This window comes from Cryptomeria japonica, chromosome 8, assembly GCF_030272615.1.
Source record: "Cryptomeria japonica chromosome 8, Sugi_1.0, whole genome shotgun sequence".
In the NCBI taxonomy this organism is placed as follows: Eukaryota; Viridiplantae; Streptophyta; class Pinopsida; order Cupressales; family Cupressaceae; genus Cryptomeria; species Cryptomeria japonica.
In genome coordinates this window covers 667,486,501-667,500,521 of record NC_081412.1, presented here as the reverse complement: position 1 = coordinate 667,500,521, position 14,021 = coordinate 667,486,501, and the positions used below count along the sequence as shown (strand labels likewise).

Below are 14,021 nucleotides of genomic sequence, written 5' to 3'. Positions count from 1 at the left end.
GTGTTCCATTTGGATTATGGTGACCTATTTTGGGTCTAGTGCTTTTCTGCTAGGTTATGGACCGGTTTATGTAACGTGCTGGTTGTTGCTCCCGATGCATCACCGATTGGATTTATCAATTGGATAATGTTGTTTCAGTCTTAGGCCGACTTAGTTTATCATTGGTTTGTAGGATTATGTAATAGATTTATTGTATTATCTTTTAGGTGGCCGACCTAATTGTTTAGGTCCCAGGTTGGTATAAATTTGATGTAAGATCTCTTTGTAGATCATATATGTGGGTTATGGGGTTATCTGTGTGCGGATAAAGTTATAATCATATGTAGAGGTTTTGGTCGATCATAGGTGATTGAATTGGGTTTGTGTAAGAGGTTTAAGACCTCTGGTATTGAGCTTAACCGAAATTGTACTCAAGCATAGGAGATTTTATTCTTGCAGTTCACTCATCTTTCCGGATTGTAGTCTGGATTTCTTTGTAGTTAGTAAGACTCCTTTAGTGATGAGCAATGCGCTCTAGGCAGTGTGCCTTCCTGCATGTGTAGACCCTCTTATTGTAATCACATACTTGTTGTAGACATATTATCTGACTGTGGGTAGGACTCCCACCATGGTTTTTCCCTTTACCAGGTTTTCCACGTACAAATCTTGGTGTTATGTGTTATGGATGGTTGGTAATTGTTATGTGATTTATGTTTGTGCTTAATTGTTATATCTGCTATTCCGGTGTTTGGTTTATGCATTCCGATAAAAGGTTTTGTGTGCTTAAAGTTTTATAATCTGTTGACAACTGATTCACCCCCCTATCAGTTGTCCACCGATTATCCTAACATATGCCTGAGTTTAATTTGGTTTTATTAGGGTTAGGGTATAATTTAGTTTACTATTAGGCATAAGCTACAATTTGGTTTAGGTTTACAATTAGGGTTTGATTTGGTTTAGTGTTCAAGTATTTTTAAGGTTGGGGATCAATTTTCTTTGCTCTTAAGGCTCAATTTACTTTACTATTAGGGTTAGGGTTTGGTTAGGGTTAGAATTAGAGTTAGGATAAGTGTTTAGTTCATGTTCGATTAGGGATATAGCTAGATTACTTTATTATAATTCAGTTATAATTATTGATTATGGTTACCATTAGGGTTCAAGAAATATTACAAATCAATTAGGATTATGATTAGAGTTAATGTCATTGATGAATTAGGATTCAAGTTCAATTTGGTTTAGTGTTGGGGGTAGGCTTAGTTTGCTTTAGGGTTAGGTTTAGGGTTAAAACTATTGGGGAGGCTTTTCAAATTTAAGCACGTGGAAGCATAATAAGAAAATGTGGCAGTTAACATGGAGCCTTGGGCCAACTTGTAGGAGGGACTTATATGGTATCGAGAGTGTGACCCCTTGCATTTGGTGGCTCCTTACTTTCCACATTATGGGGCTTGATGGGTTAAAGTGGTAGCGATAAGGTATTTGGCTCTTTGTATTACATGGCACTTCCTTGTTAGGTTCTATACAAAGATTTGGTGTCTTCTTGCTTTGCTTGCCATAAAGGTTCACACAAGGGGACCTATCCCTTCGTACACTTGCCACCACTTTTTATGAGAGTACGTGTATTACCTCTGCTTCAATTTGACTTTGTTGGCTGATTGGGTGTTTGAGTAAGTGGATAAGTTGTAGGATTTATGGGATTGGTGTTGGTATTCTTAGAGTTTAGTGATGTCTTTCCTACACTAGGTTTTGGCTACATAGGCTCAAAAGGATGACCTAGAAATTCTTTCTCTCTCCTAATTGTGTGGTGTGTGCTTCGGGCTCTATCATTTCATAGGCCTTATGTTATAATGATGACAAGAGTACTTATAATATCTCTCCTCGGATCTGAAATTTAAATTCTTACCACATTAATTTTAATCTCACCACGATGAAAGCCACTGTGAAGATTGATGATGCCTTTTATAGGCTTAATTTGTGTACTTTGGAAGGTGCTTGGTACATTTAGTGTCTACAGTGGAGGCTGACTTGTAATAGTTTTCCTTTCTTGGGCACTCATCCCACTTACTACAAGAAAATTTGGTATATTCTTATTCATTTCACGATGGTTTCTTGTCTCACACATTGCATTTGGCTTTCTCAACTAAGAGTTGGTTACAAGTCTATAGAGATAATAGAAGGGGATAGGGTTATAATCAAGCCTGGCTCTTATTCTGAATTCAAAGACAATGGGATTTTTTGACACACATGTTATGAGGGTGGTGGAGTTTTTCAATATCTTTCAAGCATGAATGGATTTGATGAAAATATTTCCATTGAGTATATTGCTTCTTGGGAAAAACGTAAATTGAAGGTTGGGGTATCTCCTTTGAAGCGAATGAAGACGTGATTGTCAAAGCCACTAGTCTTCCCATTAAAGGGAGGAATTGGAGGAAACAAAGTTGTCTCATAGACAAAAGAATCTTGGTCTTTTTTTTTTAGGATAGGAAAAACTAGTTAAACTGCATGGTAGCTTCGACTAGGAGATGCTTTTGTCCCTTTGATACTAGGTATGCCTCGTGATCATGAAGTTTTTTAACCTTGAAGGTAAGTTTAAAGTTTAGTATTAATATCATCTTCATCTGTTGAACCACTTTTGCCACAATGCCTTAATTTTCTTCTCATTTTTCCTACTCAATTCCCTTGAGAGTTCCATCAAGGATTCTTTGGAAGCCACAAATAATTCTAATAAGAAACCCATTTTGCTTCAAGGTATTATCTTCAGGCTCTATCAGCTCTACCTTGTGATATGCCCTCCCAAACCCATTATTGTTATTGAGGCCCCTGTGCATTTTTACTCCCCTTTGATGGTGACTATCCTGGACTCCCTTGGTAAAGGCAACAAGAAATACCTCAAAATTTTGGATGCTAGAAAAACTAAGACCCCTTTCTCCACCCTGATGAATTCCAACCCAACCACCCCTAAAGGTATTTAAACCACTCCTTCCACTTCTGGACTCCACTCGATGGCCATTGGAGGCGAAAATTAGTTGGCTGCCTCTCCTTCTTCTAGAAAAAAAGGAAAATCAACCCCACCTACTTAAAAAGCGAACCTCTAGACCCACATTGAAGAAATGAGAGTGATGGAGAAGACAAAGGTGGGGTAAACACCAATCCTCATAGATCCAATAGGTTGTTGGATAAATCTAAGGTTAAATTTAAGGAGGATATGGAAATGGATGACTCAATTGAAGACCCTAATGAGGCGGAGACGATTGATGAAGATGTGGATGTGAGTTCAGGGAAGATTGCTAGCTCTAAGATTACTTTATAGCCCCTAGACCTAATTGAAGTTGCACACTTATTGGAGGATGAGAAGATCTGCTTGGTGAAGGAGGGACATAATTGCATCAAACGCCTAGCCATTGTAGAAGACCTGACTACTCTAAAGGTAAAAGTGAGAGACCTTAAGAAGAAGATGGTTAACATCTCCAAGTTCAGTTCCAAAGTTATGCATAGTTTGACTAGCTTGAGTTTGTTGCAGAAGAAGAACCTAGGTGATGATGCCAAAGGAGGGAAATTATAAGGAGCTATTTAAATTTCTTACAGAAGATTGGGACAAAATGTTTTCTTAATTGCCTATTGTTGTTCTTTTTTGGTGGTTTCTATTGTAGTTTTATAAACTCTGATAATGGTTTTAACTCATTTAACTCTAAGTTTAGTTTACATTTTTGATATCTTATCTGGACTATGGTGCTATTAATGTGTTGTTAATGGCCTGCTAATGTTGCCTTAGGTCTTTCTATATTTGAGGATCAACACCCTTGTTAGTTCTTGCATAGCATGGAACTATAGCCGAGGCAATCTACTTAAACATATATTATTTATTCTGTTTTGCACCAATCAAATTAGTAAATTTTATTATATAAATTTTCTACAAATTAATTTATTTGCATATTTAGCTTTTTTTTAATAAAGAAATAATTTTTAATTTAAAAAATACGAAAAATTATTTATCAGCAATATCATTGGCTTAAAAAGTTTGAAGCGATATGGGCGGATTAATCGGAATTTCGATAAATTTTATGAAGTATTTTTTACAATGGCATCTGAAAGAAAAGCACATGGAGTATAAGTATATGAGAATTGAGGATAAGTGTGAGAGATAAGGATAAACTTGGTGCATTGCATTTTTTCCATTTTCCTTATCTTAATATCAGATAAGGATACAAATATTTTCCTTCTAATTCTGCTAAATCTTCCAAATAAACTATCTTTAAATAACATGTATTTTTTTGTGCACTCACAGAAGCATCTAAGCTTGCATTGTCAAAGGCATCACAACCAACAAATAGCAGCATCTGTGCAGGCAACATAAGCAATTGAAGAAGTACCAGGAAGAGCAGATGCATGTGAGGAGAATTATTTGATTTTAATACATCAAACAAGTCTAGCATTCCATTGCCAATTGGTCTCAGCTATAGGCACTGGATTCTTTTATGTCATGCAAAAGAATCCTCAAAAGCTTCCTTCTGCATGTGAGGTGAATTATTTGATTTTAATATATCGAATAAGTCTAGCTTAGATGTAGGCATTGGATTCTTTTATGTCAAGCTGAAGAATCTTCAAAAGCTTCCTCGAAAGTTAGAGTTCTGCATGTATGATCTAGGTTGATGGCCATGTTTTTTTATTCATTGAGGTTAAGATGAAATGGGATTTTATTTGTAAATCTATGTTTTCAATTTATGATAAGATTGCATGTTTTAAATAATGTAAAGAAAAAAGTCTAATGTTTCATTAAAATTAAGAAATTGTTTGATTAACTATATGTTTTGTTCTTCACATGTTTGGTAGAGTCAAAGATTCTATTGGTTGCTTCAATGGTTGAATTTCCTCACTTGCTCTAAATCGTAGCATTGTTTCAATGTTTTCTTATTGAAGAGGATAATATATTACATCCCTCATTTTTCAACCAATATTCCAATAGCCAAATTTGATGCATGGTATTTTAATTATGATCTAAATTTGTATATTTTTTTAATTCTTTAAGGGTAATATAATTTATATTAAAATTTTATTATAAATATTTTTTTATAAATTAACATATTTATTTAATTAGAGAGATAAGCTTTCCATAATCCATGCTAAATTCAAATAAGCTTCTAAATGCAAAAACTTCTACACGACTGAATCCAGAAGCTTATTTGAATATTTATTTAAATTTTAAAACTAATTAACATATTTATTTTTTATTTTACTTTTTCATATTTATTTTTATTCATTTATCTAAAATATAAATTATAAAATGTAATTTAAATATATAAATATAAAATATTTAAATTTATTTAAAATGTAGAATTAAATATAAAATATTAAACATGAAATTAATATAAAAATGTAAACATGTAAAATGCAAAATATAAATTACAACATAAAATTTAAAATAAATATAACATAAATTATAAAATATAAATTTGTATTTAGAAAAACTAATATGAAATTGTATAGAAATAAAGCTATGAAAATCTAAATTATTATTATTTTTAACTAGTATTGTGTTTAAAATTATATAATAATAGTATTCATTTAAAATTATAATAGTAAAAATAATTCTTGTTTATTTTAGAAAAATCTAAAGGATATTTTATTATTTTTTAAATAATATAAAGATAAATGTAATTCTAACTAATTTTTTTATAAATATATTTTAATTAACTTTTAACATAAAGTATAAAAATTAATCTATAACAATGTAACTGTAGGAAATGTTCTTAAGTTTTACTTTTAAAAAATATATCAGGTATCACAAGTCTTAATATTAGTTGGAAAATTGTAAGTATTTTGTCCTTTGTTTTCAAATATTTATGCATGCAATAGTTATATACAATTGAGATATTTGAGAGTTCTATTACATGCACATAATATATAGTCTTAAGTCATTAAAGATTGACATGGATTTTTAGTAGAATCAATTTATCAAATTAAACATTTATTTCAAAGTTTTGGGAAAAGTGAGTCATTAATAACCAACGCTATTTATGCTTTTACTTGTAGTTTGCTATAGATCTTATGAATGCCAATTTCAAAACTAAGTTGAATGAGCTTGCACAAAAGTTACATTTTACAACTTATATGCATAAAAGAAATACAAAACTTCGCAACACAAGTTTCAATCAAAGAATTAACAAGCAACTACCAATTCAAGGTGATTATTGTAAATTTTTGTCCTTTTCAAACTATTGACAGACTTTTAAATTCTAAACAATATTTTTATACTCATTTGCAAAGAAATTATAAAAACAACCTCTTATTATAAGGCTCAAGAAAACTCTTATATATAAAAAATACTAAAAAATTAATTCAATTGTTCTAACAATAATGTAGGAATCGATTGGTAGATCATTGCTTATGGAATACCTTAAAAAGAATGGCATACAATCTCCTACTTTTCATGATTAGCATTACACTTGAGAAGTTGCCATTTTTTTCATATTGTAATGTTGTCAATGTTATTTTTAGTGAAATGAATAACTAATTTATTAATATCTTTTACAATGGATTCATATTTCCAACTACTAATTATGTTATTTGTTCTCAACATAAAAAACAAATACAAACATCTACATTGCACAAGTAAAAACTTCAAAGATATTAGCAAAATGTGACTCTCCACCAGGATGTGGACCTTATGCAAGTTCGTGCTACTGGATTCAAATGAAGAAGGAGAAGCTCAATAGCTTCAATTATTTTTAATTCTTCTTGTTATGTTCCGTTAAACTTTTTAGTTAACTTATATGTACTAGTTTGTAATACTCTTCCATAGAAATCGCTTGTTTTTCAAATGAAGAAGGAGAAGCTCAATAGATTCAATTATTTTAAATTTTTCTTATTATGTTCGGTTAAACTTTTTAGTTAACTTATATGTACTAGTTTGTAGTACTTTTCCATAGAAATGGCTTGATTTTCATTACTCTCCATTTCAAATCGGGATTATTGCTTCCACTTTTTATAAAAAATATCATAGAACTTTTATTTCAAAAAAATAAGTTATTGTCAATTATAGCTTTCAACAAAATGGTTGAGTTCACACTATATTGACATAAGATTTTTAATTTGCATAAATTTCAAACAAATTATTTGTATGTAACATTATGCACAAACAATTAAATGAAAACCTTAAAAATAAAAATAAAAAATGCTTATATAATAAACAATTAAAATATGATTTTATTCCTTACATGTTATAACTAAGCAACAATTCTTTTGTCTCTAATTCCACAACTCTTCTTGATTTCTTTATCATTATAAAATTGTACTATATATATATAGAATTATAACAATGAATAACAACAAAACAAAAATATTAAACATATTATTAAATTAAAAAAGAAAAATTATTAAAAATAAATATAATATATTTTAATTTATATTTTTTATAGTATTTTTTATAGAATATTTCTAAATATTCCCTAGAATATTTCTAAATATTCCCTAGAATATTTTTAATTTAGAAAGATTTTATAAAAATATTATAAAAAATATAAATTAGAATATTAGAATGCTATATTAATCATAAAGATTATATATTATAAATTAAAATATTTTTTTCTGATTAAATAGCTAGATAGGCCAGCACCTATGTATTGATTATGAAAGAAAATACATATTTAGAAGGTGTCTCCATTGATCTAATGGCCAAAAAAAGAAATCAAAACTTGATAGCTTTACTACAACATATCTGGCAAAAACCAAAAACACCTAAAAACAAAAAAATATTATAAATTAGAATACTATGTTATCTTTGTTTAAAATAAGTTTCTACATTTTAAATAAAGTGTCAACTATATCATTATATAAAAATATAGTAAATTAAAATTATATGATAAATTTTAAATTATAAATTACACAATAAAATACAAATTAAATTTGAAAATCACAGACCATCAAATTCTAGGCATTTAATTTATTACTCTAATCTACAGTCGCATTGTTATCACAATATCATTAAAAAAAACGCGTAACATACTTTGGAATGTGTAGAAATTTTGTTCTATTTGCCCACAAAAAACGAGGGTTTATGCATCTGGTCAGAGTTTTAACGGAACGATGATTCTGTTAACCAATCAAAATTGACGGCTGATGCTTTGAATCTATAGCATTTAATGTTGGGTACTCTACAGGAGCTCCGCAGATTTACGAAGGAAGTGATGTTTTCAAGGGGGATTGGTCTGCGATATCACTCCTCAACATCTCTTCCGACTCTACAAATATTGCCAGATCTTAGTCACAAGCGAAACACACGCAAGTTGAGCATACCTCCTTTTCTCAAGGTCATGGCTTCCTCTGTATGCAATGTCAGCTCAGATCAGGCTGCAGTGAAGGCCTCAGAGCCCCTTCCATTACAGGTATGTGTACTCTCACTTAGATTTAATGGAATTTATGATGGATTCAAATAAGTGGGTGTGACTCTTATGGTCGATTACAGAGTAGGGCTTTTGTAGCGTAATAGATTTTAAGAACTTGGCATTTGGCTATATGGTGGATACTAAAAAATGGTGTGCCGTTTTGCTTGATTTCAAAAAATTTCTATGCCTGCATTTATTGATGTTGAGTTGGCTTTAGTAGGAACGTGGATTTTAGGAGTCTGCTTGTTTCATTATTGAGATTCTGGAAGTTTATATAGCCTTCCCAAAAGCACCGTTTACTTTCTGCCAGAGAATGCCTCTTTTTATCAATGAATTTTAAAAGATTGGTATTGTTCAATAGCATTTATATGCCTGAAAGGTTACCTGGAGTGTTGCAACTCTCGCCCGACAGTTCGTCAAATCATTCAGTCGGATTCAGTTTGTTTTACAAATATGAAAATAAAAATAACTCAAACCCTGAAACGTGAACAGGGAAAAAGTTAAAATCCTGTAACGTGAACAGGGGAAAATTCAAAACCCTGAAACAAAATCCTTCTTTGTTTGATCGTTTAATTTCAACGCTCATCTTTTATGGTCTGCTTCCTCAAAGTTCAATTCGGATTTCCATTTATAATTTAATGTTTTTGTTTTGCAATTTGCCAAGTCATGCTAAGTTTTTTTGCAGTGTGCGACTGTAGCCAGAACCTGAAATGTGCCCAGTGATTCCTAGCCAATTTGGGTTCTTGCCTCATTTTTGAAGCGAGCTTTAGTAATATGGTGGGTTTCTGAACTTGTGTGTGTTTTGATTCAATTTCAATTAGGGTTCGATAAAATATTGGATTCCAATAATTTGATGTATCTTTTATTGATTTGATCTTGAGACAGGAATTAGTGAATTGGTGTATTGGTGGTGCTTGGTTTGATTAATTTTCATGTAGATTTTATTTGGTTATGGTAACTCTATATCTCTCGATCTTCAGTAGAAGTTTCGTGCTAGTGTCTCACTCCTAGATTTTGATATATATGGAGCACGCATGAATTGTGGTTTGGAAAGCTGTCACCCTATTCGCAGTTTTTCTTCTTCTCAGATTTGATTGTGTGTTATTTCGTTTTGTATGCTTAATTGCTTCGTCAATTGAATTTTTGATCTTGAAGATTACTGTTAGCAGGATTCTCTAACAAACATTGAGGATCCTGTAAAGGTAGTAAGGGACTCTGGTTAGATCTTAAGAGTCTTTTTGGATCCCAGTCTATGTAGTTTCTCTGTATGGTTTAGTTTAAAGATGCTGTGATTTCCTCCAAACTTAATGCAGTTGATATTGGGGTGAAAGATTCAATGAGTGCCAAATTAGGTGTTCCGTGAATATTTCACTGTGAACATGTTCTCTGCTTATCTACTACAAAGCTATTGAAGCTTTTCAGCTTTTGTGAGGCCAATAGGGAGACATTAGTTGTGCTACTGACAAGTAGCACACCGTCAAACTCTCAAGGAGCCATTGCCAGGTGTATTTGTTCTGTCAAAATCCACCTGGGATTTTACCATGGCAAATTTGATATGCATTCTGCCCACTATAAGTGATTTTTTATTCTTCTCTTACCAACTTCTTTCATCCATTGCTTTTATTTTTCCTTTCTGCCTCAGGTTTTTTCATGTGTGTGTAAGATTTGCCCTATATAATTTTTCTTAACCAATAGAACAAATGACTGTTAAAAGTAGCCATCAGAGGTTATTCCTCCATGGATTTTGTAAGGTCATGTTCAGTATCTTACAGATCTAGCTAACTGTCGTTTACGAGAAACTATCTTCTTGATGAAATGTTCCTTGTAGGTTATTAATTTATTTTTTGTATTTCTTATGTGGTTAAATGCTAATCACAGGTTTCCCACCGCTTGGAGAAATTTAAGACCACGATTTTTACACAAATGAGCAGTCTGGCTGTGAAACATCAAGCCATCAATCTTGGGCAAGGTTTCCCAAATTTTGATGGTCCTGAGTTTGTCAAGGAGGCTGCTATTCAGGCAATAAGGGAAGGCAAGAACCAATATGCTCGTGGTTATGGTGTCCCAGAGCTAAATTCTGCCGTGGCTGCAAGATTTAAGAAGGATACTGGTTTGATAGTTGATCCAGAGAAGGAAGTGACGGTTACTTCTGGCTGCACAGAGGCCATTGCTGCAACAATGTTGGGTTTGATCAATCCAGGAGATGAAGTCATCCTGTTTGCCCCCTTCTATGATTCATACGAAGCAACATTGTCAATGTCAGAAGCCAAAATTAAGACTGTCACATTGAGACCACCTGACTTTGCAGTGCCAGAAAAGGAGCTCTGTGAGGCCTTCTCCAGAAATACTCGAGCCATTCTCATCAACACTCCACACAACCCCACTGGAAAAATATTTTCAAGAAAGGAGTTGGATATCATTGCTTCTCTGTGCATTGAGAATGATACCTTAGCTTTCACTGATGAGGTGTATGATAAGCTAACCTTTGAGGCAGACCATATCTCCATGGCTTCACTTCCAGGGATGTATGAGAGAACGGTCACAATGAATTCACTGGGGAAAACATTTTCTTTGACAGGCTGGAAGATTGGCTGGGCTATTGCACCTCCGCACCTGACATGGGGAGTGAGGCAAGCTCATTCATTTCTGACCTTTGCCACATCAACCCCTATGCAATGGGCAGCTGTGGCTGCTCTGCAGGCCCCAGATTCTTATTATTATGAACTTCTAAAAGATTACAGTGCAAAGAAGGATATTTTGGTTGAGGGTTTGAAAGATGTGGGCTTCAATGTCTATGATTCACCGGGCACTTACTTTGTAATGGTTGATCATACTCCATTTGGCTTTGACAATGACATCGATTTTTGCAAGCATCTAATCGAAAAGGTAGGGGTTGTCGCCATACCAACCAGTGTATTCTACTTAGACCCAGATGATGGGAAAAACATGGTTAGGTTTACATTTGCCAAAGATGAAGATACATTGAAAAGTGCTGTTGAGAGGATGAAAGCAAAATTGAAACGTTGATAGTGCCAGCTGGATTAACTTGCAGACGTTTCAACTTTCAATACATTAACCTGAGCTTTTAAGTTTTTACATATATTTATGAACTTTTTATGTTCAGCTGATTATTCAACCAATCCATGCTTAACATGAACGTTTGTTTCTTTTTATTGGCTGTTGTGCTTTGATAGTGTAATAGTTAAATATGAAAACGATCATTTTGCTATTCTGATATATTCTGAAGATAAATGATGATAAGCACTTGGAATTGAAAATGTGGCTCCTAGCGCGAGTAAAGAACATAGGCACAAGTTGATATGCAGCTGTTTTTTGGTAGAGGATACACGTTATATAGAAGAATCATAGGCAGTTTACCTCTCATGGAGAGCTAGTATATGTAACTTACAAAGCACTTTTATGCTATTCTCATATTTTCTGAAGATATTTGTTGATAAGCACTTGGAATTGAAAATGTGGCTCCTAGTGCGAATAAAGAACTTAGACACAAGTTGATATGCATATTTGTCTGATTTTTTGGCAGAAGATGAACATTATATAGAAGAATCATAGGCAGTTTTACTTCTTGCGGAGAGCTAGTATATGTAACTTACAAAGCACTTTATTTTATGTGTTGAGTTGAAAGGACCCATAGTTGCCAGGAAACCACATCATAGGAATGAGGAATGTGGAATGTGTACCCCTCTGAATGTCCACAATTTCTGACGACTAAATGTACATATAATATAGCCATCTCCTTCATTTGCACAAATAATCTAATTTAATTGGCGTCCCCATCCTTGTACCAGTACAGGTACCATATGTCTCAAGGTAGCTATGGGGCCTGTCTGTTCAACGGTATGAAAGTCTCGACTAAGATCCATCGCATTGATGAAATGGAGAACAGTGACTCAACTCTATTACCCTTACGAGTTTGACGTAGAGAAAAACATAACATAGTGGCATCTTTTTTAAGTATAAAAAAATTATACTACTCAAAAGCAGATAGTGTAGCATTATGAGAGGTGACCCTTTTTGGGGACGCCCGGGCATCATTTAGCTGTCCATTCGACGTCACCTCGCTGAGCTCTGGACGTCCCAACATCCCCTGGTCAGCCTAGGGATCTCACAGTGTCATCCACATTAAATGCATTAAAAACATTTGAACATTATATGTAATTCCTAAAAGTGGGCCCCATCAAGGCATCCCTACTCAAAACAACTTTCAAAACCCATGCCTGTTGCCGTTGTGCACTTACTATAAGAATATAATAAAAGAAAAGAAAGCAGTTTCTGAGATATCAATCGGATGAATTCTCTGATTTCTGATTGTTCAATGTACCCATATATTAGACATGATGCAACACTTCCTTTTTGGGCATCTCTCAATATAAATTATCCTTCATATCATGTCAATGGTTATCAATCTATAAATGGATTATGGAATCAATAATTGTTTTTGATTAAAATAAGCAGCAAAACAAGGGTGCCTGTAGGTGGCAGAAAAAGAAAGGCAACAAAACAAGGGTGCTGACCCTTAACAAATTGAAGTCAGACAGGCCTTCAACAGCAAGTCAGAAGACCATTGTTAGAGGCCTGCTGAACTAGTAACAGTTCAAGGATTGGACTCAAGAGGGGGGAGAAACACCCAAAATTGGACACAAAAGAGTTTTTTGAGGGGGGGAAGCCTTACCTTTCTCCCTGCAACAAACGACAGTTCAGGCAATACTATTATGAGGACCATCATAAGAAGGATCAAGCAGGGAGGTCCCCACAGGGTTCCTGTCCGCAACATGAGTAGACTGTTGTTGCAAAACAACATCAGGAATAGATTCACTAGGAGTAGATCGCTGTTGCAGAACGAAAGTTGTGGGAGAAGTCATAGGGCCAAAGGAGGCCACCCCAGTAGCAACTAGAGGGCTAGGAAGGGCTCAACAGTAAGAGGCACGACCTCATTCCGGGAGGGGTCATCATCCACCTATGAGGAGTCATCAAACTCATCAAAATTGAAAGCCTTGGCAGTCAAATGATAAATAGTAGCGTCTTTCCACCAAGTAGCAATACCTTTATTGCGTGAGAATAAAAAATCTGAAGCCAAGTGACCCATTGAGAAGCATCTTTGACAATGAAAGGGGAGGCCCACATAATCCAACGATTGAGTCCAAGGTCTATCCCCAACCATAAGAACCACATCCCCAGGGAGAGGTGTAAAGATGTCAACATCAATTAAAATGCAAGCAAAAGTGGAATGACCCATGGAGGACGTGGCATCATCAATCATCAAGAATCGGCCAATAGAGTTACCAATGGCCTCATAACAAGAATGCTCCCAGAAATGAAAGGGAAGGTTGGGGAGGTGAACCCATACCGGATGCACTTTGAGTGGTTCGGTAAGAGGGTTGAAAAGAAGCTATCCAAGGTTTGACTGAGAGAGTAAACCCCCCAGTCCCACAACTTGCCCAGAACTAAGTCACGATCATCAAAAGAGGCAAAGGAGGCAATTAAAAAACCTTTAGCACAAGACTAAGCTCCATGCTACCAACAACCAAAGGCTTCCAAGAATCACTCACCCAACAATGGGGAGGTTAGGGAGACAACAAATGTGCACACCAACCCATAACGTTCATAGAGGCCAACATTTTCAACTACGTCTTGGCCACAAAC

General features: G+C 34.1%; 1 protein-coding gene across 1 annotated transcript; it reads left to right on the top strand.

Moving 5' to 3' along the window:
* The first annotated feature begins 7,949 nt into the window (after nt 1-7,949).
* On the top strand, nt 7,950-11,528 carry LOC131054840 (uncharacterized). The gene is made up of 2 exons (XM_057989457.2): nt 7,950-8,357; nt 10,236-11,528. The coding sequence occupies exons 1-2, from the start codon at nt 8,115-8,117 to the stop codon at nt 11,382-11,384; spliced, it is 1,392 nt and encodes a 463-aa protein (XP_057845440.2). The 5' UTR covers nt 7,950-8,114; the 3' UTR covers nt 11,385-11,528.
* Nucleotides 11,529-14,021: the final 2,493 nt, after the last annotated feature.